The sequence below is a fragment of the Colletes latitarsis genome, chromosome 1, assembly GCF_051014445.1.
Source record: "Colletes latitarsis isolate SP2378_abdomen chromosome 1, iyColLati1, whole genome shotgun sequence".
Lineage (NCBI taxonomy): Eukaryota > Metazoa > Arthropoda > Insecta > Hymenoptera > Colletidae > Colletes > Colletes latitarsis.
The window spans coordinates 49,508,342-49,531,388 of record NC_135134.1 but is presented as its reverse complement, the minus strand read 5'-3'; the positions used below and the strand labels follow the sequence as shown (position 1 = coordinate 49,531,388).

The 23,047-nt window shown below is 41.1% G+C and overlaps 1 protein-coding gene across 3 annotated transcripts in view; it reads right to left on the bottom strand.

The window, feature by feature from the left end:
* Positions 1–17,035, bottom strand: part of Gro (TLE family member transcriptional corepressor groucho) — a 113,987-nt gene extending 96,952 nt beyond the window's left edge. For 2 of the 3 annotated variants that reach the window (XM_076784061.1, XM_076763112.1), the window contains exons 1-2: positions 16,726–17,035; positions 10,726–10,932 (exon numbers count right to left, since the gene is read on the bottom strand). In XM_076784061.1, coding sequence (XP_076640176.1) covers positions 10,726–10,761 — 36 coding nt within the window. In that variant the 5' untranslated portion in view covers positions 10,762–10,932; positions 16,726–17,035. The remainder of the gene's footprint in view (positions 1–10,725; positions 10,933–16,725) is intronic. The other variant, XM_076762275.1, reaches the window with a different exon arrangement.
* Positions 17,036–23,047: the final 6,012 nt, after the last annotated feature.

Sequence of the window (23,047 nt, the reverse complement as noted above, 5' to 3'; positions counted from 1 at the left end):
TCTTTCCTTCTGCCTCGTAACACCGCCGTTTCCAAGCGTTAATCGTTTCCTCTATACGAGACAAGAAACACGCATCAGCTGTTCATTTCACAACCCCTAACGTCAGCAAAAACACAATAAAATGTTTATACAGCAAATTCAACGCTTTCTTGAAACACATAAACCATTCAAGCCACCGTGCAAGGTATAGACTCCTGTCTCTTTGCATAGGTTATTACAGGGATGATTATTAGAGACTCCGTGCAAACTATTTCTTTGAGAGTCGTAAAGTTTTAATTTTATAATTTACAAGTACGATAAGGTTTTGTGTGAAAACCATTTACCATGGATACTTCTGTCAAACCTGTGTATAATGGTAGATAAAACATAACAGGGGTAAAAGAAGCACGTGCCTCTGGGCTCCATGTTACGAGGGAACATACAATCACCCTTAAAAGTTAAAAAACATGAATTACTTTGACAGTACCTATTATTCGCGAAATAATATTTGTCAATAAATGATTATACGAAACTACTTGTTCCATTTTTATCTTAATAATCAATGTTAAATGAAGATTAAACTTCCTATAATTTTAAATATACAGCATAGATAGCATAAAAATAGTTTCAACTGTGGATTTTGCTCCAAAGATTCAAAGTCAGTTTTCGTTGTTGGTCCGGTTGCTAAAATATCTGAGCACGGCCCTGTTCTGTATGTTTGTCCGAAAGGAATAAATTCGACTAAAATGGAGCAGAGGCGGTCACCCGAGGCCGAAACGAAGCGCCGCGCGTCTCTCGAGCGTGTTTTCTGAGGCGAGCGACCCGACACCTCCAAGAAGCGGTCTTTTGATCGATACGCGTCATTCGCTGCTCGAGAATCATGCGAATGACAGCCGTACCACACCCGTGCGGTATGAATGTACGCGTGCATATGTGTTCGTATATTTCTGACCATGCCCTTCTGCGCTTTAACGAGGATAGCCGAGGGTCGAACCTCGTTCGACATGTAAATGTAAATGTTGGACAAGAACCGGCCCCGGGACTCTCAACCTTCTTGGTCCCGGAGTCTGAACCGCGCCTCGTTGGATAAATAGCGGACGGTGAGAATCACTGGCGAGGACACTCGGTGACTCCCCGGTGTGGCAAGAGTGTTGCGACGTTCTCGACACAGTTGGCAGTGGCGATCAATCTTCCGCGAGCAAGTTACATTCTTCGACGACGCGTCCGTCACCGCGGAAAAACGCGCACCGACTCCGCAATACCGTATAAATGGGCTAAACTCGAACGTAGAAAACACCAACGACTCGCGACGCGCCGTGCTTCCGCGTTAGAACTTCGCTTTAACGCGTTCGACGCCAGACCAAATCCCCCTAATTGTCCACGAAAACGAAACTTTGTTCCCAGACAATTGAAAACTAGCGTACCCGCAATTTGTCGTCGAACTTGTTTTTACAGCCCCGTGAAAATTCGAGAGTCCTATCTAGATTTATTTCGTGACATGGCGGTCGACGCGTTAAATCGAAACGGTATTTAAATCAGACGATTCGCAAACGCATCGAAACATCTGAACAGAGATAATATCAAGGTAATCGAGACGTTTGTCGGATTTGCGTTTTCGAACGATCAAACTTCCACGATGGTGGATCGTTCCGAGAACGAGCAAAATGAGAACCACTCGTAGGGATTTCAGTGGGTGGCGTTGGTCCCCTCATCAAATGCTTGTCATACCGTTCTTACCCTCAAACTCCGGTGCCTAACGGATCCCAACAGTCGGGTAAAGCCCGAGCCGCACCCCCGTGTACACAACGAGAAAGAGGATGGTGTGTATATGAGGAGAGGTGGGCAACCACCCCAATGGACCCGTCGACGACGGCTTAAAGCCTATAGGCCTGTGATATGCCTCGGGGCCAAGAATTATATCGCTAAAACCCACCAATTACGGGGGCTGCGAGCCGAAAACGGCTCTCTTTCCTTCCAACTTCTATGTGTGTATACACGCATCAGTTTTCAATTGACGTCAAACTTACAGTGTGTTTCAAGTAAATCCGTCCGAACGACGGACAGAACCGCAGCCCCCACGTATCGAATCGAACCGGAAAATCTTTGCCAGTGACGAGCAAAGTTCATGTTCACGTAACGAATGTCTAGCAACGAATAAAATATTTTGGCGACACTGATGCCAACTTCGATTAAAATCTTAATAAAGATCGCACGGGGTTCCAACGAAAACAAACCTAACAGAAACGATATCTTGAAGTGTGATTTTCTACAAAATTGCATAACTCGCAAATTAGCTCGTGTAACAAGTTCCGTGACAAAGTGGAAAACAACCTGGATCGTATTTAGAAAAGAACTTTTATGATGCGTATATTTATGTTGGGTGTCGAATAATGGAAAAATAGAAATACGCAGAAATCTCCTCTGCGTATCGTAGTCCATCATTCGTCGATGAAAAAGACCATTCGTCTGATTACGATTTCACGAAACGTCGTACAACCTATCCACGAGCGACGAGTTAATCAGCGAAACCATGCGGTTTCTTGCTCCCTCTGCGATTAATTAATCCTCGCGATTAATCACTCCAAGCGCTTTTCATCGGACAGAAGATCGTTTTTATTCGTGCTTTCGTGCACGAAATAGACGTAAATATACGCGCGCTTTGTCGTTGGTTGCGCAAAGAGAAATGTCAAACAAAATTCGGGCACATTCCAAAAATAACAGGATTGCGCAAACATTCGAAAGACAATGGCGGGAAAATGACCAATTTTAGTAGTTCCCGGAAAAAGAAAATGTTTTTTACAAACCGTGCTTTTGTACATTCTACTGAACTAGGAAACAATAGTCACTTAATCGACATGTGATGGGAAAGCTGTAATAAACGTGCATAAATGTTGGAATGTCATAGCGTGTACAACTAGCCTAATTGATGTGTTTCTCCCTCCTCTTCTTTGACTAACTATCGATCGACGTAATAGTAGTCCTGAAAATCCGTATATAAATTCGTGAAAGGTTCGCATCGAGAATGGCAAAAGACCATGATTTAACTTTGCCAAACATTAATTAAAATTTTGATATTTTATATTACATCTCCGCGAGAACATTACTAATAGATTGATGAAATTCTCCCTACGAAAATGAGTTCAAACATTGCCTCTGTAGAATTTTTTTTTAATTATACGTTATTCGTACCGTTTCTACGAAAAACTTTTAATTACCTATGCATAATAAAAAATTGTCGATAGACGGTCGTATCTGGACTTTCGACGAAAATCGAATAATATCCTCGTAAAAGTACAATGACAATTATAAAGATAATTTCAATCAATAGATGACTTCATTTCATTTAAACGGGGAAAAATCATTTCATACAAACGGAGACTATCGTACACGCGTAAAGAAACGTGACGCTCGATCGCTATTAATAATGGAAGTACGAAAGTCATTCTGAAATTTTCACCCAATTACCCATCAATTGCTGCGAACATTACAACCAATTTTATTTTAATTACGTTTTCATCATTGTTTGAACATCGAAACTTGAAAAAACAATGCAAATTTTTCACCGACGAAAATGATATTTTTCAGCGTCAAGCGAACGAACGAAAATACATGCACACGCGTCTGATTCTATTTGAAATCCCGCTATTTACACGTTAAATAAAGTTGCGAAGCATGTAAATATATTATCGTACATACACGAATACACGAATGTACACAGTAATACGAAATTACTGGACGCAACGAAACGGAAATGCTAAAAAATTTGTTTGATAATACAATTCGCAAAAAAATACATGGACCGCGTTGAATATGAACGACACATTGAAAACCGTATCGCGATCGATTGATCGCAATCTGTGCGTAAAAGCTGAATTACGAGCTTCTGTGCTGCGAAGTCGTAAAAATTTCGGGATGCTCGGCTCAGCACGACAGGAAGTTCTGAGTACCCATAAAAACTTTGAAACGTTTCCATTATTCCAGAAGGGGAAACGAAACGCACCGACTAAGATCGACGCAAAATCTTCAAGTATTTTCATCGCGACGCAAACGAGCCCGCGAAGTAAGTGATAAGCGCGTTAATACAAAGTATGAAACCATTTTCACGCGTAAACGTTAAATCGTACGCTAAGTTTCGTTTTCGGGAACTTGGGATACAAATTAAATAGGTTCGTTTGTAAGCTAGATTTACTGTGAGCCAAAGCGTGATTATTAATATATAAAATATCAGTGTTTATAGCATATCGGATTTTTGAAAAATATTTAATAGATTTCTTAATCAAATTTATACCAAATCGGTACTTTCATTCGAACACGTATGAAATGAACATTTTTCAACATTTAAAAAAGAGAACGTCCAATACGCGATAGCAGTGTTAATGCAGTTTACCAAACTGTTCGATCTTTTTCATTCGAATAAGCCGTTATCGGTAAATCGTGTACACCGTCCAAAGTTGTTCCTGTAGCGTGCAATCCGTCATAAATCACTATCGACGCTTTGAAACATTGACAAGCATTCTTGAGCGTGCATTGTTTAAAATTTAAAAACAAAAATATAAGATTTCCAACAGTTGCTCTTCGTCTCTGATATCTGAACAAACTTGTAAACCACAACAGAGATGGAAGCTAGATGGACGTAAAAGTAGAAACTCCTAACACGATTCGTTTTTAAGAAAATTACCTCAAGTCGGTTTGTAACAAGAGATATAAAACGGATTATTTAGAAAAGAGAAAACATCGATCTAAACTGGAACAATAGCCATTAAGCATTCCGAACGGAGTACGTCGAGGATTCCAGGCTGAGTTCGAGACTCGAATCGAAGGAACAATCAATTAAGTAAACTACGGGGGAATAACTTTGGAAATTAAATCAATTACACGTACGAGTAAAAGAAACACGACTGTCGCCAGCGACGAGAAAATAAATCATCTTTCGTTACGCGACAATGGCAGACGTCCCGATGATTACGTACAATTTGAAAGTCGCAATAAACAGTATTCGAGACACGATTCGACGGGAAAACCTCGTCTGTCTTCCAACGTTGCATCTCGAAAGTATAAATTCGTCATTGTCGTCCATTGTTACCAATCGGTCGCCTAGTATAACTTTTTCTATTTCGGGATCAAGTGACCCTCCGGCGAGCATTTCAATTTTCACTCCTCGTTTCAATTCGGATGGGACGACTCGACGAACAATTAGTCGTCGTGCAATTTGATCAGCGATTGTCATCGGCGTATCTCCCTCTATACCCTCCCCCACCCACCCCCTTCCCCGACTACGCGTTGAAAAAACTCGCGGCGGAGAATCATTTTTACGTCGCAATTTCGGTTTTCGTCCGACGACCACCGGTTCCCGGTGCTGGTCCGTCAAAGTAAACGACGCTGGATCAAAGATAGATCGTTCGAATTCTTAGATCCTGGCAAATACCGCGAGGTTAGTTTAATGGCAGCGTATACTGTGGTTATTCCTTGCCTTTGTATCGTAAATGTCTGCGGCAGAACTATCTCCAAACCTCCCTTATTCGAATACTTCAAGTTATCGAAACAATTTACTAGTAAACTTCTATTATCCGAACATACCCTTAAAGAATACGCCTTTTTAATTAATTTCAGAACTTCTTTCATTTAGAAAAAAAAAAAAAAAATAGAGATTATATAGTACCACAACTTTGTCTGCAATATTTAGTGTAAAACTTGACGATACTTGTAGTTCGTAGATTGTATTTTCATATTTTTAATAATAACGGGAGGAAGAAAATTCAACAAGACTTTAACGTTGAATACTTTAATAAAGAGAGGCATCGAAAATCGTAAAGCCTCGCTTGCAAACTGCATAAACGATGCAAACGGTTGTGTGTGCAGACAGAATGCGAACGAATAAGTGAGAGAGAAGAAAGAGAGAAAGGGAGAGAGACACGAAGTAGTAGGAATAGACTAAAAGAGAAGAAAGAGAGGAGGAAACAAAGCAGCACCCCTTTGTCCTTTGCAGTAATGCACGGTACAAGTCAGCGCGGTGCATTTGCAAAGAGGTTACAAGACTTTTATTGTAGTTAGTATTTAGCATTCCTTTTTATTTCGTTTTTCGTTTGTGCATAGCAAATATGTGCATATCGTTAATTGATAAGATTTTTATTCCAGACGGACGAAACAATTCCTACCCGTAATATCAACATATAATTCTTTGCCTAACATTTCTAAACTACTGAAACGCTAAATAATAGGTATTCGCGTATCAATAAAAATTGGAATACAAGAAATAATTCAATTTATATTAGATGCTATAAGAAATAAGAAATAACAATCTTTAATTATGAATCACGTTCCACGTTTGAGTGAATTTTAAAAACCACAAGTTGCTGTTAAATGCAATTTCCAAGTAACATTCTGATTTCCGTTCGTAGATTTTGCATATACATAAACGATAAGCTGCTAATCAGCTCGTTTATATAAAGTATGTTGATTAGGTTCTTTACTTCCTTCGCGCGATGTATGCATTAGGCGATCGAGTTGACTATGATTATCGCGTTAATTACCACTTCTATTAAGCCATGTTCGTTCTGGTTAAATCTATTAAATTTGCAAATCGAAAGCGTCGATGGTTAAATTTATGTATCTTAGCGAATATCTTAACAGATTTTCGACTTTTCGTAAATTTCGAAGTTTTAGCTGAATTTTAAGAAGCAACGTTGGAGCATCGATTCTCTCTATTTATTCGTTTATGGAGTAAATCACTTTGGCTCCTGAGAGACTCGATTGTCAGTTGTTAAAATACATCTGGTAACCTTGCTGAATCTCTTCGATCTCGCGTTACTTGTGGTTTGGCAAAGTAACGAGCGAACAACGACGCTTCATCGGGCAACTCCTGCTTTTATTATCTTTCCCGTCTTCGCGAGGGTTCGAGTTACAGAGTTACGAGCACAATAGTCGTAGGCATCCTATCATTTGTTCGGTTGCCAAGTGTAGAGAATGGGTCAGCTCTTAGCGCTTAGAAGAGCATTTGCTTCTATTATGATCCCCCGGTCATCTATCATTCACGACGTAAATTCGAAATCAATTTCCCGTTTCCCGACCCGCGATCAAGAAAAACGTCATTGCAAACGCGTATACGTAGTTGGTTTGCAAACACCCTGCTCAAAACACGAATAAAACCCAATGTACTTGCACGGTAAAACGTACAATCTGTCCGCGAATAAACATCCGTCTTCGCCTTACCTCCAAATTAAATATCCAAATATAGGGAACATTAATCCCACTGTCAAAAATAATGCTCTTCTTTCCGACGTTTAAATGCAAAAAAAATTATTGTATGACACAAACGTAGTTGCGGACGAAGAAATGAATAATTGCATACGTTTAACCCTATGTAACCCTGTGTGAAATTACATACCCATATACAGTGAACCTTCGATTATCCGTCCTCCTTAAGTTTCTAAAACATTAATGAGCTGCACAATTGTCTTGCTCTTATTCACGTTCCTCATAAACATTAAACAAATATTTGTGGAAATTGCTATCCATCGGTACAACAATGTATTTTAAACCTATTCATCTGTTAGTCTGATTTCAGCTTATTATCAAACAAAAGGTCTTAAACAATCGTTTTTCCCAGTAGAAAATAATTTGGATTAGTAGAGTACTAACACTCAGGCGATATCCTAACAACATAGTTAACTGTTATCAACGCTGGCGTGGAGATCGTCAAAACCCAAATTATTACGATACATAATTAACACGATTCTACCGAAACTAGCAGATACTAGCGTTCAAATCAAAACCGTGCACGTCGGGAGTTAATTTCCTTCGTTAATATCCAATCGTTTACGATGTTCGATAATGACGCGCGCATGTTCGTCGTCTGTGAATAGAGCGGAACCTACCGGGTATTATTACAAGAACGGTTTTACGCTTTAAGAATCCTCGTGTAGAAATTATTGAACCACTTTATGCCCCTTGAACGGCGCCACATTAGCGCCAATAAGCAAACAACTCGACGAGTGCGAGCAGATATCGTCACTGGCCGCTTCTGCGAACTCGCAATTGTTGTACGTTGACTCGTTCGTCTCTCTCTCTCTATATAAATAATCTGTACAATTTCTAGAGGCCTCCTCTCCTGTGTCAACGAATTCCCCCGTGGTCTCGTTTCGCGTAAAGGACTTTGAGCTTATGTGACGCGTGAAATTATAACGGCGGTGGAAAAGTAAAAAAAAAAAAGAAAAAGAAAAAACAAGCGAGAGAGAAAGAGGGCGCCGGGGCAAAGCATTCTTTGAATGGCGGAATTATTTGCAGTAAGAAAATGAGAATCTAAAAGGCGGCCGAGTAAACCGTATAAAGGAGAACGCTTTTTCTACGATGACCCCGCAATTATATTACTCCGTGCCGACGCTTTCTTCCGTGAGGTTCGCAACCGCCGTTTGGTTTGCCCTTTCGCGGTTTTAGCTTTTTAACCGTGCAACCGAGAAAAATACGAAAGCCCACGCGCGTTCGCGCATGGTCTTTGCTATTATTATTATTATTATTCAGTTGAAAATATACAGGACGAAAGGTCTCGAAAATAATTCGAGTCTTCGTGAATTCGAAAACACAAAATTACAAATGGAAGTGGGAGTACGAAGAAGCTTTAAGTGACCAAAATTCGAACAATTTTTTTAATCAGTGGAGGGAGATCTCTGTACCCTCCCCCATCATTATATTATTATTAGTATTACTAATATACACGGCGAAGCTCGTTCAGCCAGCCTCGGGTAAAACGGCAACAAAAGCTATTCGAATCAAATGCGTCCTTTGTCCGAAGGGGTATTAAAAGATCGACTACATACCAGTAAATAAAAAAAAAAGGCATGTTATTGTAGAACCGGTATTATTAGAGAACATATCAAATTTATTCGTATTTGATAGTCGAAAAACGAAATAAAAGACAGATTAATTCTTTTTTCCGACATTTTAATGGCATCGACGTCCCAAATTTTCTGATAACTCTCGAGATGTAAAATAGACACCAACGTACGCGCATACAAAATATGTCAATACCTATCCAACCTCTTTATCAAAGTTTTTTCAAAAATGTAAAGGCATTGATGCGACACCGTACCGAATAGTGGAAATGGCCACTGTCAATAACAGCTGGGAAAGTAAAACAATGGCTAGATTTAGCTATTATGGGGTGCATTTCGTGGATCGGTTAAAGCACCTTGACCCCGTATAAATTTATTAATAATTGGAGGCCTGTTGCGTAGCGATGCAAAGAAAATATATTTTTTAAAAATCGTCGAAGTATCGTGTTCGTTTTAAAGACATTTTCCCAAAGCGGTTCCGGAGACAGCAAGACCGTGTTTACGCGGAAAAACTCTTACGATCGCAGTTAAAGAGTTAGAAACGAGTCGTTGCACATTGTGCTCAACGCATCGAGACAAGGGAGCAACATTACGAACCGCAATGTAAATTGAAACGACAGAGAAAAGTCGGCGATAAACTTTTTCGCAAATGTTTCACGAACGCTTGATAGTTCGCTTTTAAAGCGGTTCGAACAATGAACAAAGCGGCGAATTAAAATTGAACGCACCCTATAAGTGGGCTGAGGAACAGGGAGAGAGAGAGAGAGAGATAATGTGGGCCGCCGCGATGGTGTTGGGGCAACTGACGGGGTAACTACCTTGAAAAGAAAAGTTGAAAGCTCGCTAGCACGAGCGCTTTTTATTCTCTAGCAGTGTAAATGGTTGCTCCTATTTGCCTCTTCGTCGTGGCGTCAACATTTCAGAAATCATAGAAACAACTAAATCTCATAACAATCTCAAAGCAGCCGTTTCTAGATCAAAAAGAACTTCTCGATCCAGTGGTTCTTAATTTGTTTAAAATCCATATTCAAATTTGAGCTGCTTCGTGCTTCCCGTTGCGAATTCTAATCGAAAAAAAATAATCAATCTCGCAAAAACAATCGAACGATTCGTAATTTCACAGATGTACCGCTAAAAAAAACTGTTTATCCGTGGTTTTCGAAGGTTTTTTTCCTCTTGCGATAATATTTATCCCAGGGCCGGGAGTCGACGATGTTGCGTCTCGCGCGAACACTTTTTCCTTATAATTCATGCCTCACGGTGGAACGTAAGTCATAAAAATTACCCGCGGAAGGAAAATTACAAAAATTAACAGTTTCCCCGTACGCGTTGAAACTACGCCGGACACGATAAAAATTAGGTAAGTTCGCGGTGTCTCGAGTTGCGCCGAGTAATGCACTTACCCGTCGTAATTTTTACCGCAACACCGAGATCCGACTGTTTCGCTCGGCGCGCAATCAAGAAAGTTCAACGACGAGGGGCGAAAAGAAATCATCGTCTACGCTGTGTTTAAAAAAAAAAAAAAAACTGTGCCAAACTAGAGCCATATATTATCCATCAAAACAAACCACGTTTCGTAAACACGGATCCGCAAATAACAGTAATCTCCGGATAACTACAACGAAATGATGGCAATCATTCTTCGCGTTTATTCGACGCAATCGCGCAACGATCCCCCTGCCTCACAGATACATTTCTTCTTACAGGTTGAAACTTTTTCAAATCTCTTCATTTATTTTTTTCTATACTTTGCTAGCAATTTATTATTGAATTCCTATCATGATAATTATTCACTTCTCTCCAAACCGTGCTACGAGTTCAGAATGTTTACAAATCTTTTCTCAAACTGTGCCATGAGCTTGAGGATCGCTTTTGGTACAACCTTTCGCGAATGTTTAGTATATTTAGAGGCACTTACGGCAGCGGCTGGGTGTCTCGCCGGCGCGGGGTACATCTTAATTGTGGCTAAATACTTCGCAAAGAATCACACGTGTCCAGAGTGTCCTTTGTGCACGGTCACTTCATGATCCGTTCCCTGGGCTGATCTCTGCGGTGACATTCTCAGGATCTTGGAGAAACGCCAGCAGTCGTCCCTCGCCGTTCAGCATCGGGATCCTCTCGCCGGCTGTAATTATAACACGACACCACTCGTTATATGGACATCGAACAGAACCAAGGTGTTTCGTAAACTTGCCCGCCGTGTTTTCAGCGTGGGGCTTCGCGTAGCGGTGTTCTTCTCGCGAGAACCAGCGTTCTCTCGTCAGAATTAAATTGCTGTCCAAAGAATTGACAGCTATCGCGCGAGCTGGGTTTTACCCTCAATTGGTAGGGTGAGGCCGCACGCAACTCACACTACAGTTCTCTTTAAACGTCCTATCTGATTGATTATAGCAGTCTCCCTCATCACAGAGTCAAACTCCGCCCGCATTATTTTCTGTCCGTTGTCGAATTTTCAATTAAGCGGAAAAACATCCAGTCGCCAAAACTAACAAGTTCCTCTTGAAATTCTTGCCAGTTCGCAATAAATGTTTGCGTTCCATTAAAACATTAGGTTCGGAGCTGACCAAAATTATTGCTCGAGGAATTATAATAATACGACTTTGTAGAAAAGGGACCGATTAACTGAAAACGCATGGACAAAACATTTGAGGAGTTCATTGAATCTAAAAACAAACAGCTCTTTGCATCAAGGATTAAATAGCTTATTATTTGTTGGCACAAATGCATTGAAGCCGTTCGAGGGTACTTTAACTAACAACAGACTGTTCGAGTATTTCTAGCATTTCAATGGTACGTTCAATGTATTATTTACTGACAATTTTTATACCGATTTTACAATTTCATAACAGATTCATTTAACGTTCCGTTTGCGATTCTTGATTGAAATCAAACAAATCCCACTCTACCAGTTCTATAACGTTTCTCCCTTCCAATTAAGAATTAAACACCAGACACGATTCTAGATTCAAACTATTTGTTATTAGAAGTTGACAGAAATAATATATTTCCGTGCACGCATCGACCATAAAATTTACACGTTGCAATATGGTAATACAAAAGTTTCAATTATCCGACGATTAATATGCAAAGGATACGTAATATCACGATTCTTAACGAATTTCAATAATAAAATATCGTTTATCAAATTTCGATGCGGAAAATACGACGCGAAAATAACTGTAAGCTTATTTCAGGCTTACAAAAGCGAGGCTTTCATTTTCGATTTCCATAAAGCCGTCCGAAACCTCACCGACGTGCTGCATATTGATTTTTAAATAATTTATTTGCCCTCGTTGCGTGTGGACGCGGCTTTACGAATCCGGCCGATCAATTTATCGTTCGATTTATGAGCCGCGTAAACTACGCTCCGACGCCGTTCCGAGGGCATTTATCCTAATCTTTGAGGCGTGTTTCTAACGGACGACAAAGAACGAAAAAAATGAGATGAAAAGAGACGGGAAGAAAGTGCGTTCGCACCCTCGTGTAAAATGAACGCAACACTAATTGCATGTGCGGAACACGTCATGTACGGAAACTGCGTTGAATTCTTAGGCCAGACATGATTATTTTGCAGTCATATTAACGCTACTCGTTTCACTGTCGTACCGCAATAATCAAATACGACGTTATTTCATACTCCAAAATATTGCATTAGAAAGTCATTGATTCTCGTCAAATAAAATTTACTAAAAATATTAGTACGATCTTCTTTGTTACTATTATTTCTTTTCTAATGCACAAAACTAACTACCGTTACTCATAAAATATTTGTTTTTAAAGATCGTTCTCTGGGGGTAATTATGGATAACGTTGGTTGGCTCTGAAGTCCCCTCATAGTCTTTAAAGTGTCGGCTTATGATTCCCGTCTTTCTAAAGTTCCACGTAGTAAACTCTCTTTGACTTTCACGTTAATTCTTTAGCAGACTTGAGCATTATTGAAACAAAGCATTTCAAAATGATCGTTGAAATAATATATTACCTTACAGACTGTTATTTGAAATAATCATGCGTTTATTAGAAAAATAATAGAACGTTTTAATTAATTCATTATTTAAAATTAATATTCACTATTTTATCTCAAATTAAATATGCCAAAGTTTTATCTCTGGATACCGTGAACGCTTATAATTGTCAGTTAAGCCATACGCTATGCGCGACGAACGTTTATGAGTGTTCGGAGAATACACGTAACACGAATGCTTGCAGGATTTCCGCACGCGGCTCGTGCTGATTTTTTAAATCCCACATCCGAAGAAGTTAAACTATCGGCTAAATGAAAATGCGCGCAAAACGATTAAACACAATGGCAATAGTAACAAGCGAAATATAAATAAACGATAAATTTGATATACCGATATTTAACGACACGTTGGTTTTGAAATGAGCTTGTCCAAACAATGGAAAAACAAAATTAACCAAATGTATTAATAAACAGTATTTCAATTTAATAACGTCACAGTCAAAACAAAAATTATTTATATTTACGAACGCGGGAACTGCGATATAATATATTTATGCAACGTAAAATATTAATGTAACTAGTGATGCAAAGCAATCGAAAGGTACACAATTTTTGTATATTGAATTATAAATGTAATTAATAAAAGATCGAAACGTTGAAGGGAAAACAAGTTTATGATTTTCAAGAATATTTTCCTCCTATAATTTTACCGTCCAATCACGCCAAACAGTCATTATGCTTTCTAATATGTGTCGATTGAACAAACGGTGGACTGCAGTTCACCGATCGAATCGATCAAGAGCAACTTACGTAACGAATGGTTTAACAGCCTAACAGTAATTGAATTTTAACACGTTGACTGCCATAGTGGTCGCCGATGATCGGTGCTTCAAACTCGCAACGTTTTGTTAAAACGTTTACACCCTAATAATTGTCTTTGAACTATTTAACGCTTCCAAGTTTTAAAACTGGCGTGGGAGACACCGTGTCAAAATAAATAATCGTGCACTGATATACAAGTTACTAATAGCATTGCTATAGTTATAGTTGATTCGCGTCATCCCTGGGTAATTCTCAAGTAACAAACCGACTCTATAAGCGGGAATCGCAGAATGCAGGAATCCCGTTTGTTACAGATAATCAGCTAAAACTTTGCTAACTGCAGGCACGTTCGAATTCAAAACTAAAGCATTTAACCCTAATTCCACCGAGCTTCTTTACTGACGTAAACTACTACATTATGATTTCGGAGTATACGTGTTGCTCTTTATTATTATTATTATTATTAAATATGTTATACCACGATTCTATCTAATTAAACGCATTTATGGAACACGAATAACGAAACCCATAAACTTAGCGAACAAAACAAATAACAAAAGTTGGCTCGTAAGAATAGGGTTAAACGTTACGAAAATTATAGGCTTGAAGTAACCCGAACACAATGGTCTCCGAAGTGAAACGTAGAGAAACTGCACTTCGATCGAAAAATGTTGTCGTTGTTATTACCGTTTGCTCGCCGCGATCGGCACGATTGGACGCAGGTATGCGTGTCATTACAGGCTCTTTGTAACGCCCGATGATGTTTCGTGTAACATGAAAATGGAGTCATGTAACTCCGTTAACAGTCCATTCCCCGCGGATAATATATTTCACAGGCGATGTATAATGGAGCGGGCGTACGTGAAAAACTCGCAGTCAAATTCGAACAGTCATTTCCATCAATTTGCAATAAACGAACGCGACGAGGCGATGAAAACTTTCAGCAGTTTAACGCGCGACGCCTTTATCGCCTGTTCCCTGTATCGATACATAATACATATAGCTCATACGCGACGAAAAATTTATCGATAGAGTTTATAAACGCTCGATCGACAACGGACAGATCAAAATTTCGACGCGGCAACAACAACAGACAGACAAAATAATAACGATAAAAGTAATTTTTAGAAAATAAATTTCGATTAAAAAAAACATGACTATTCAACGATATAATTTTTGGCTGAAGAGATGTCTGGTTTTGGAATATATCAAATTTAATTTTCTATTGAATCTATTCCGTGATTTGGTCACTGTTCCACGAAACGTACTTCTAGATCGTATTCTATATCGATAGAAACAAAATCTTTCTACGTTCGTTGCAAACGTGTTTTGTCTACAATAACCGTGTTGACTAATGCGTAATCGAGAATTGTGGGCGATAATCGCTGGGAAAGGTTAAGTGACACAATACAAAATGGGTGGTATGAATGTACAGTTGAAATTCGTGGAAAGGAAAATAAACACGCATACAGGCGGCAGCTGTTTAAAGTCACCTATACGTCCGGTTCGGGGAAGGGTAGCAGCGCAACACCAGCAAGTCACGAAGGAAGTTATCACGAATCTCGCGTAATCGCCGTTAAGATCCTTAACCACGCGATCTCCGTGATTTCTTTCGCTGGCGATCGTTATCGCGACACGGTCAAGTACCGACGCGCGCTGCGCCCCGACTTTAAAGGATTTCCCACACCAACGAGCATTAACGAAATTACGGTTCATCGACGGGAACAGAACGACGTGTAGCTTACGACTTCGTAATATCGGTTCGCGGAGCGCGTGTCATACGATAAACGCTGACATTTTATCCAGTTAATTAACATTCAGGAGTAAAACTGCGATGACCGAGCGATAATGACAACGATATCGTTCGAACTATTCCACTATATCACAGGGTGGTTATAAAGCCATCGATATCAAGACCATCGTTGATTTATGCGAAGGTCGAACGACCGACCTATATCGTACCTATTTGAATATTTAAACATTTGAACGTGTAGAGTCACGCGTCGCTGGAATATCAAATAAACTGTATCGTTTTCTCGTGTTAACCAGTTCAGAATGCGGGGTTAATTATACGCGTTTAAGCGGGCCGGTCATACCACGGAAATGAAACACCACGGGGAGAAGAAGAAAAAGAAAAAAAAAAGAAACGAAATACATACGTTCATTGTACAAGTTCTAAGAAGCCGACCGACGAAGAAAGTGGCGAGTAAAACGTGTCGATTGTCTCGATGATTTAATGAGGCATGTACGCTGATTCGCGATTACCCTCGACTCGTACCCAACTCCCATTCCCGCTACCGCCGTGTCCCTTTCCAGTAATTTACCACGCAGCTGTGTCGCGTCGAAGGTGCTGCCAGTGGTATCGCTTAATAAACTGAGAAAGAGCGAAGCTCGTCATCGAGTTCTTTCAAACTCTCCTAATAACACCGTTTAAATATTTATAGCAACCTTCCGGTCAGAAATCGTCTTATCGACTAAGTCATCAGGCCGATTAAAGTTCGATTTAACCCGTGCAACACGCCCGGAATTATCTTAATCCGAATACGTAACTTTTCAGAGTATCGTTAAAACTCATTGAAATCTGCTAGTGTTTCTATAATTACCGCCACTCGAGTTGGCAACGAACAGAGCAAACCCGCTGAAAGCAATTATCAAGGTTAATATTACGCGATACGGTATTGCCGGTAAGTTCGCGAAAACGACCAGTTACTCTTCCACCATGTAACAACGTATATAAACGTCACGGATAATTAACGACACTGTTTTCGCAACACGAAGGCACGTTTTCCTGACGACCGATGGACAAAATATTACCCTTCGGGTTACTCCAATCAGCGGTGTTGTTTTCTTACGCGTATCGCTTCGGCTATTATAAAGGAATTTATCCCGTGGGTCGTTAAACAAATACCTATACCGCTTCTTCGTTACCGTGGTTCCCGACAATTGCCGTGCTACGCGAACGGGAATTAATGACAAGGGATTTGCGTTTGCACAAAAATGTATCGCGAATACGTTAAACGGCGCGGCAAACGACAATTTCTCGTGTCGGCGGATCGCGGGTACAGGAATCGTTAATAAAAAAAATTAAAAAAAAAAAAAAAAAAAAAAAAAAACGGAACTGATAGTAAATAATACCTTGTCCACGATACTTTTTTTCCTTCTGTTTCACGGGGAACGTCTTTAATCCACCTTTGGCACTGCGAGAAAGAAACCGAACACAAAACGACGATCCTTTCGCACTATCACAAACACTTTATATATATACAGTGTAAAGGAAAAAAGAAAACGCGTGCACGGTCACACACATACATCGAACGTACGAAGCATCGAGACGGATCGCGAACGCCACAACCGCACCGTACAACGAACGACGCTCTACTGCGAGCCGGGTACCGAAGTGGATGACGGGAAACGTGTGAACGCCGCTTGCCGCCGCGGCGAACACCAATGAGCGGCTACTAACACCATCCACAGCGGCGACGACACCGACACACCAATAAGAGGACACGAATGTACACAGGGAACGGGTTGCACGTCTCTCTTCTTTCGCGCTCCGTCCTTCTTCGACTCGTTTCTCAGTACGTCGAGTCAAGGGCGTCGACCGACAGGGGCGATTCGTTGTTTCCTTATATCACGGAGAAACCAATAATGGCTAATTTCGTAATGTCTATGAAATTACAAGTTTTCCTCGTCAAAAGATATCTATCGATCCTGAATTCGTCTTTGCTTAAAGACCCACGAGAACCGACTCGATGCGGTTTCCTATCGGAAATTTTAATAGCTATTTAACTTACCAACGTTATGCTGCCGGCGTCCTGCGCTCCGGTTCAAGTTTTTAATTAAGTTTTGTCACAAGTTCTCCCTACCGGTACAAAAGAGCGGAAACAACATTCGTTGCACATTACGCGCGAAAAATAAAGGTGTTTTATTTCCTAACAATCCCAACCACGTGTTTATATTTTATCGTAAATATACTAGACGAGTCCGAGACGCGCGTTCTTTAAAATGTTTCAAAATCTCGCGCGTAACGATCAATGACTCTGTTAGTATTTCCAACGAAACGTAGCCATCTCGGTTTAAAAAAATCTTTATCGACACCCCTGCTTTTGGACGTCTCTCACACTCGGCGTTACATCCTCCTAGTGGTATCTCCTTCACGCTCGTGCTGTAGATGCGACATATCGCGCGATCTCCCTCGTACTTTGGTGTTTCTTGATCTTCCACCTCTTCTCGTCGTTCGTCTCGCTTATTCGCTCGTCTCTGAACTTTTCGGCTCTGTCTTACAGGTGCACCGCATCATCGCTATCGTTGTTTCGCTCGCGCTCATTCTCTGTCGTACATATGTCCCTCGTTCCCGTCTCTGTTCGTCTTCTTCGAGCCTCTCTTTCGCTCGTCGTCTCTCTTTCGACCGCGTATCCCGCGATGCTCTCGTCTCCGTTCCTCGTTCGCTCGCAGAACAACAAAGACCGCCTCCCAGCTCGCGTCCTTCTCACGCTTAGGCAGCAACGAGGCGTAGAAGGAGGAGTACCGGAACCAAGTGCCGAACGCTGCTTGTGTGTCGCGTGCATGAAGTGTTCGGTAACCGTGCAAAGGACAAAGACAGAACGAGTCAAAGTGCTAGAGCTGGACAACACGAGTCAACCGGCAATGTAAGGAGAGACCTCTACGTGGGTGCAAGCAGCTCAATGGTGTAGGTGATATTCCAGGCGTGTTTGCACGCGTGCATGTGCTCATCATATTACACACTGCTCATACATCGTGTCTGCTGCGCTTTGAGAGCGCGAGGAGATGAATCCTCGATTCGGTTAAACGCCCGCCAACTGGGGATGTTCTAAATCAGGCTGTCTACCTGCGACACGGCTTTCTGAAATTCCAATATACCCGTATACCTCTTTCGTCGTGCGATATACAAAGTGGATCGTAGACAAAACGTACAATCGTCCCGAATTATCCGGTGGTGCGGGTGGTAGGGTCGGGAGGTTGACGCAAAACGATGTAACACATTTTTGTTACCGGGACAGCCGTAATGGTAACGCATCAATGACAATATGGAAATGCATTTAGCGCGCCTCTGTTCCGAGCATTATTCTGTTTATTGACGCATCAATTTCAAGAATGCAATAAGCGTAAAACATTTAGCCTCGGTAATACGCGGCGGATAAATGAAATATCGCGTGATTAAACGCCGAGTGAAATTGCTGTTACTTCGCTCTTTGGAATCTGCTGCATTTATTATTGTATCGATTGGCGTACTTCGAGAAGGAAAATTATGTTATATCCCCGATAGCAGTTATAAAGCGGCGAGAGCCGCGGTGACGGGGCGCCGGGACCAGGAGGCGAGTAAACAACCAAAGTAAAGTTTGTGGGCGGATTAGCATGGTAGGTGTCGGTGGGATATCATAAAACTAGTTTGCAAAGTACAGGGCGCACCCTCCGCAGTACCGAAGGATTTCATTCTAGTCCACATTGAAACGCGGACGGGCAGCTACGAAGGGAAGACTGACAAAGCGGTCTGAAAGGATGGATTAAGGAAAGAAAACTTCGACGTCACTTCGATTTTCTTTTATCTGACTTCGTTCCCCGTTATTTCAGAGTTCAAACTTATTCAATTAAAATCGATAAACGATTATTATTCCGACGGTTCGTTTGATCATTCCAACGCGTGGCTCGTCCATTAAACGCTATTAGATCGTCACATGCTCTCAACGCAATATTTTACTACGAATTCCTCGATTTGGTTCTTTTATTTCAACGAATACTTTACAAAGAACATCGTAGGGCCCACGATGCGCGAAAATTAATTATCGATCTCTTCCAGGGATAAATTTAAATTCGGAGCAAACGATAGCACGAGAATTATTGCTTGACGTAATTGTCAACAACGTCTGCGTGTGCTCTTCAGTTCGCCACACCGGCTCGTTTCTTTGGGATCTGTTGAACAAACCCGGCACGAAGACGACACGATGTACGCTCATTTGCTTATTCCTATTCGGCTGTCAGTGTCGTCGTCGCAGAAATATGCAGGAGTGTGTTACGCGTGCTGGGCACCGAGTAAAACGCAAATGTACGTATTCGGTGTCTCTCTCTTGGCGCATTGTGCTTCGGTTCTCGATCCCTCTTCCGAGCCCTTACCACAAGCCGCAGCCCACTACACTTTTGCACGAACACGCGCGCGTTCATTATCAACGTACAACGTCGTATAACCATATTTACGTAGCCCCGGCGGTCACCCACACTGGCGCAACGTGCAATGAGGTTGCAAAGAAACGACTTGCACAGAAACGAAACGCTATTTGTCGTTGTATACACAAAGTAGCGCGCGCGCGACGAACGAAGCGAGACAGAGAGAGCCATAAATGCAATTGGAAACCTTTAGCTGATATATTCGTACAATTTCCTGCGGCCGGGGCGTAGACGAAACCGGAAGTTGTGTGTTACTCGAAATCATAAGATGTTGTCCTTTACGATTTCATTTAACCGCGACCCGGTCAGCGAAATTGCGATACCGCTCGACGACTTTCCCCCGTTATAATTGCCCCCGGGGGCCTGTGATGAATCGTTTATTTAAAATAGCTACGCCAAAGGCTGGCTCCGTCCGCGCCCGAACTATCGTTCGCTCGGATGTATCTGCATAATTTCGTCATAAATCACGCGACAGGGAAAATAACGGAGTGTTTAAACGTCTTTTGCGTACGCACGCGAAATTACTCGCTTCTTATCGCGTGACTAATAACGAACCACCGACGGATCGTCGTTCGGTCCTTAATAATTTTCCTAGTAATTGGAGCAAATAAGGTAAGTATTACGGTTGGAAGTTGTTGGCAACGAAATCGATGCGTCTTTTCTGCGATACACAAAGGTGCACGCAACGACGTATCAATAGGGAACGGACGGGGTAAGGCGATGTTGCCTCGATGCGAGGGTTAAACAATGAACCGTGTCTTTAGAATGTTTTAAATGTAATACTCTGTATTTGCTGGAAGGCTCGTCGGCATGACGCGAGTTAAGTTGCTTCCCTAAAGGGTACTACCATTCTTGAAGTATACCTCGGTGGAATCATCTACTGCCGCGGTCGTAAAACGACTATATATCTAACTTGCACCACCCTAGCGAACACGAACCCCCTGAAAACCTGTAAAACACGCGAACCGTCCGGATAATCATTCTTCCAACGGAACGACTAGTTCCCGGGTTACGTCTCGTCAAAGATAAAAAAGGAACTGGTTAATGGGATAGGACGGTCTTATCTCGAGCGTTTGAAACGTTCGCGATGCCGTATTTTCACGATACGACGACGTTCGCTCTATTTACGTATGGTAATTCCGCGGCAGAAAGATTTCTTTGTCCAGCCTTGTTTACACGGATTATCGACGTAACAACGTTACAGTTCTCTTCAATTACTACGATAAGTGTTAAGACTTGTATGCAGCCGATAATTGGTTTCCACGACGTCTTGGATTTTCGAGATTTAAAAACACGAGAATTTATGGAGTATTAATCACGAACAAATAGTTTTATTTAGTAAAAGAATATGCACACTGGCTTAAAAACAATTGCCCGTACTACCACAAACGCGCTGATGTCATCGTCAATCAGCTTGTGCGCCTAACTGCGTTCCACCGACGCTCGTCAAACCGCGTGTGCATATTTTTTTAGTAGTATAAACAAGTTTCTTTGAAACCGGTGTATAACCGATTCTTCGATTAGTTTGACACGGCAATTCGTTTAGCCACATTTCAACTATGTTTATGATACCTGTTTATGAAAGCAAAACTTCTATTCGATCGAGCCGTAGCCAGCTGGAGTAGTTTAGAGGAAACGCGTTTATGGCGCGCGTTTAACTCGTCTCGTTATTTCCGCCTTTAACAGATTTACCGTCGCTCCATATTTTAAGATTTCTTGCAAGCACCAATTACGCGAAAAGGGTGTGCATGGCGGCTGACAATGTAACTTTGTACTCGAAATGCACGTGTATAATTAGAATATACAATTCAAGAGGTTCCCTCTTGCCGGTGCAAGAAATTTATGCTTTTCAAATAACCTTCGGTTCTTTGCTCCGTACCCGCGTTCTTTCCAATTCTTCATTTTTATCTCATCGCAGGTCGTTGCGAAGAATGCAACGAAGTCTGCCTTCAAAGGAAATCACAGAGTAGGTTTCCGTTAAGTTACGAGACAATGAAGTTTAAGAATAAACGTCTTTTACGAGGAATCCCATTACATTAAATGTCATTGCACGGTGGAAAATGCAAAATTAAGAAACGTCATTGTCCCACATTAAATTCGATAAACGGGCTTAATGGAACTAATTGTCGCATTAGTGATTACTCAAATAATCAATCTACTATGTTGAATTCGATCCAAATATAATTCACCGAGGATAAAGTGATTCATTAATTACAAATCATATCGTATCACAATTTCAAGATAATGTAAAGTTCGAACATTTATAACATACGTCCCTTTTTTATGGAATTATTCGATTGTTCCCTTATTCTTCCAAGTCTTCTCCTAACCGAAAATGCTGTTCCTTCTTAGGAAGGTTCGGTGACTCTGTTTTTCATTCCTTTGCCGAAACTCGGTGCGACAGCGCCCGGTTGCATTGTGTGCACTTTTTTTCGGCTGTTTCTTTTACGTGTACACACGCTCACACGTTCACAATACATTTTCCATCTATCAGCCATCTCATTCTGCCTCTGACCCATCCTCCACCCACGCGCCCTTTTCTGTATTCATTTTTACACCGACCTATCCTTTCCTTCTACGAACAGACTCCGGGAAAGGAAAGAAGGACAACAAGACGAAACACTGCCGCCTTCTCGTTTAGCTTCTCTCCATTTCGATAATTGGGAAACGTTTGGTGTCGTTGTTCGAGTTAATATAGTCTATATCGGGAACATTTGTACGTTTTTTGCATATTCACAATGCATGAATTTTACTACGAACATGATTAGAAGTCGGAGATTCAATCCCCGAACGTGTCTCGTAAATAAACTACAGAGTCGTTGACACGTTTGTTATTTTTTCGTTGAAATAACTTATGTTCTTCGACAAACGACGCTTTGTAAAGTTCATTGTTTGCCATTACACGTGGGTTAAACTCCATATATAAAATTCTGTACGAAGAAGCAATTATTTTTAGTAGTACCGTGCACTATGTACGTAAAATATTACGAAGAGAAATCCTGTTAGGAACTGTGCACTTTGGACGACATTTATTAGAGGACACGCTATACTTTATTTATTGTCCGCAGAACCTATAAAAGAATAGTGCAAGACCTGAAACTATTTGAATATGTGAATTCTATTGGTTGTCTATTATCGGGGAAAAATATTGCCCAACTTCGATGGCAGTCTTCCGTGAGGGACAACAAACTAATGGCAAGGCAGTACAGTCGCTACTGACGCAAGCTCGTCGAAATTACCGAGACTAAAATAAAGTAATGCACGTGATATCGGC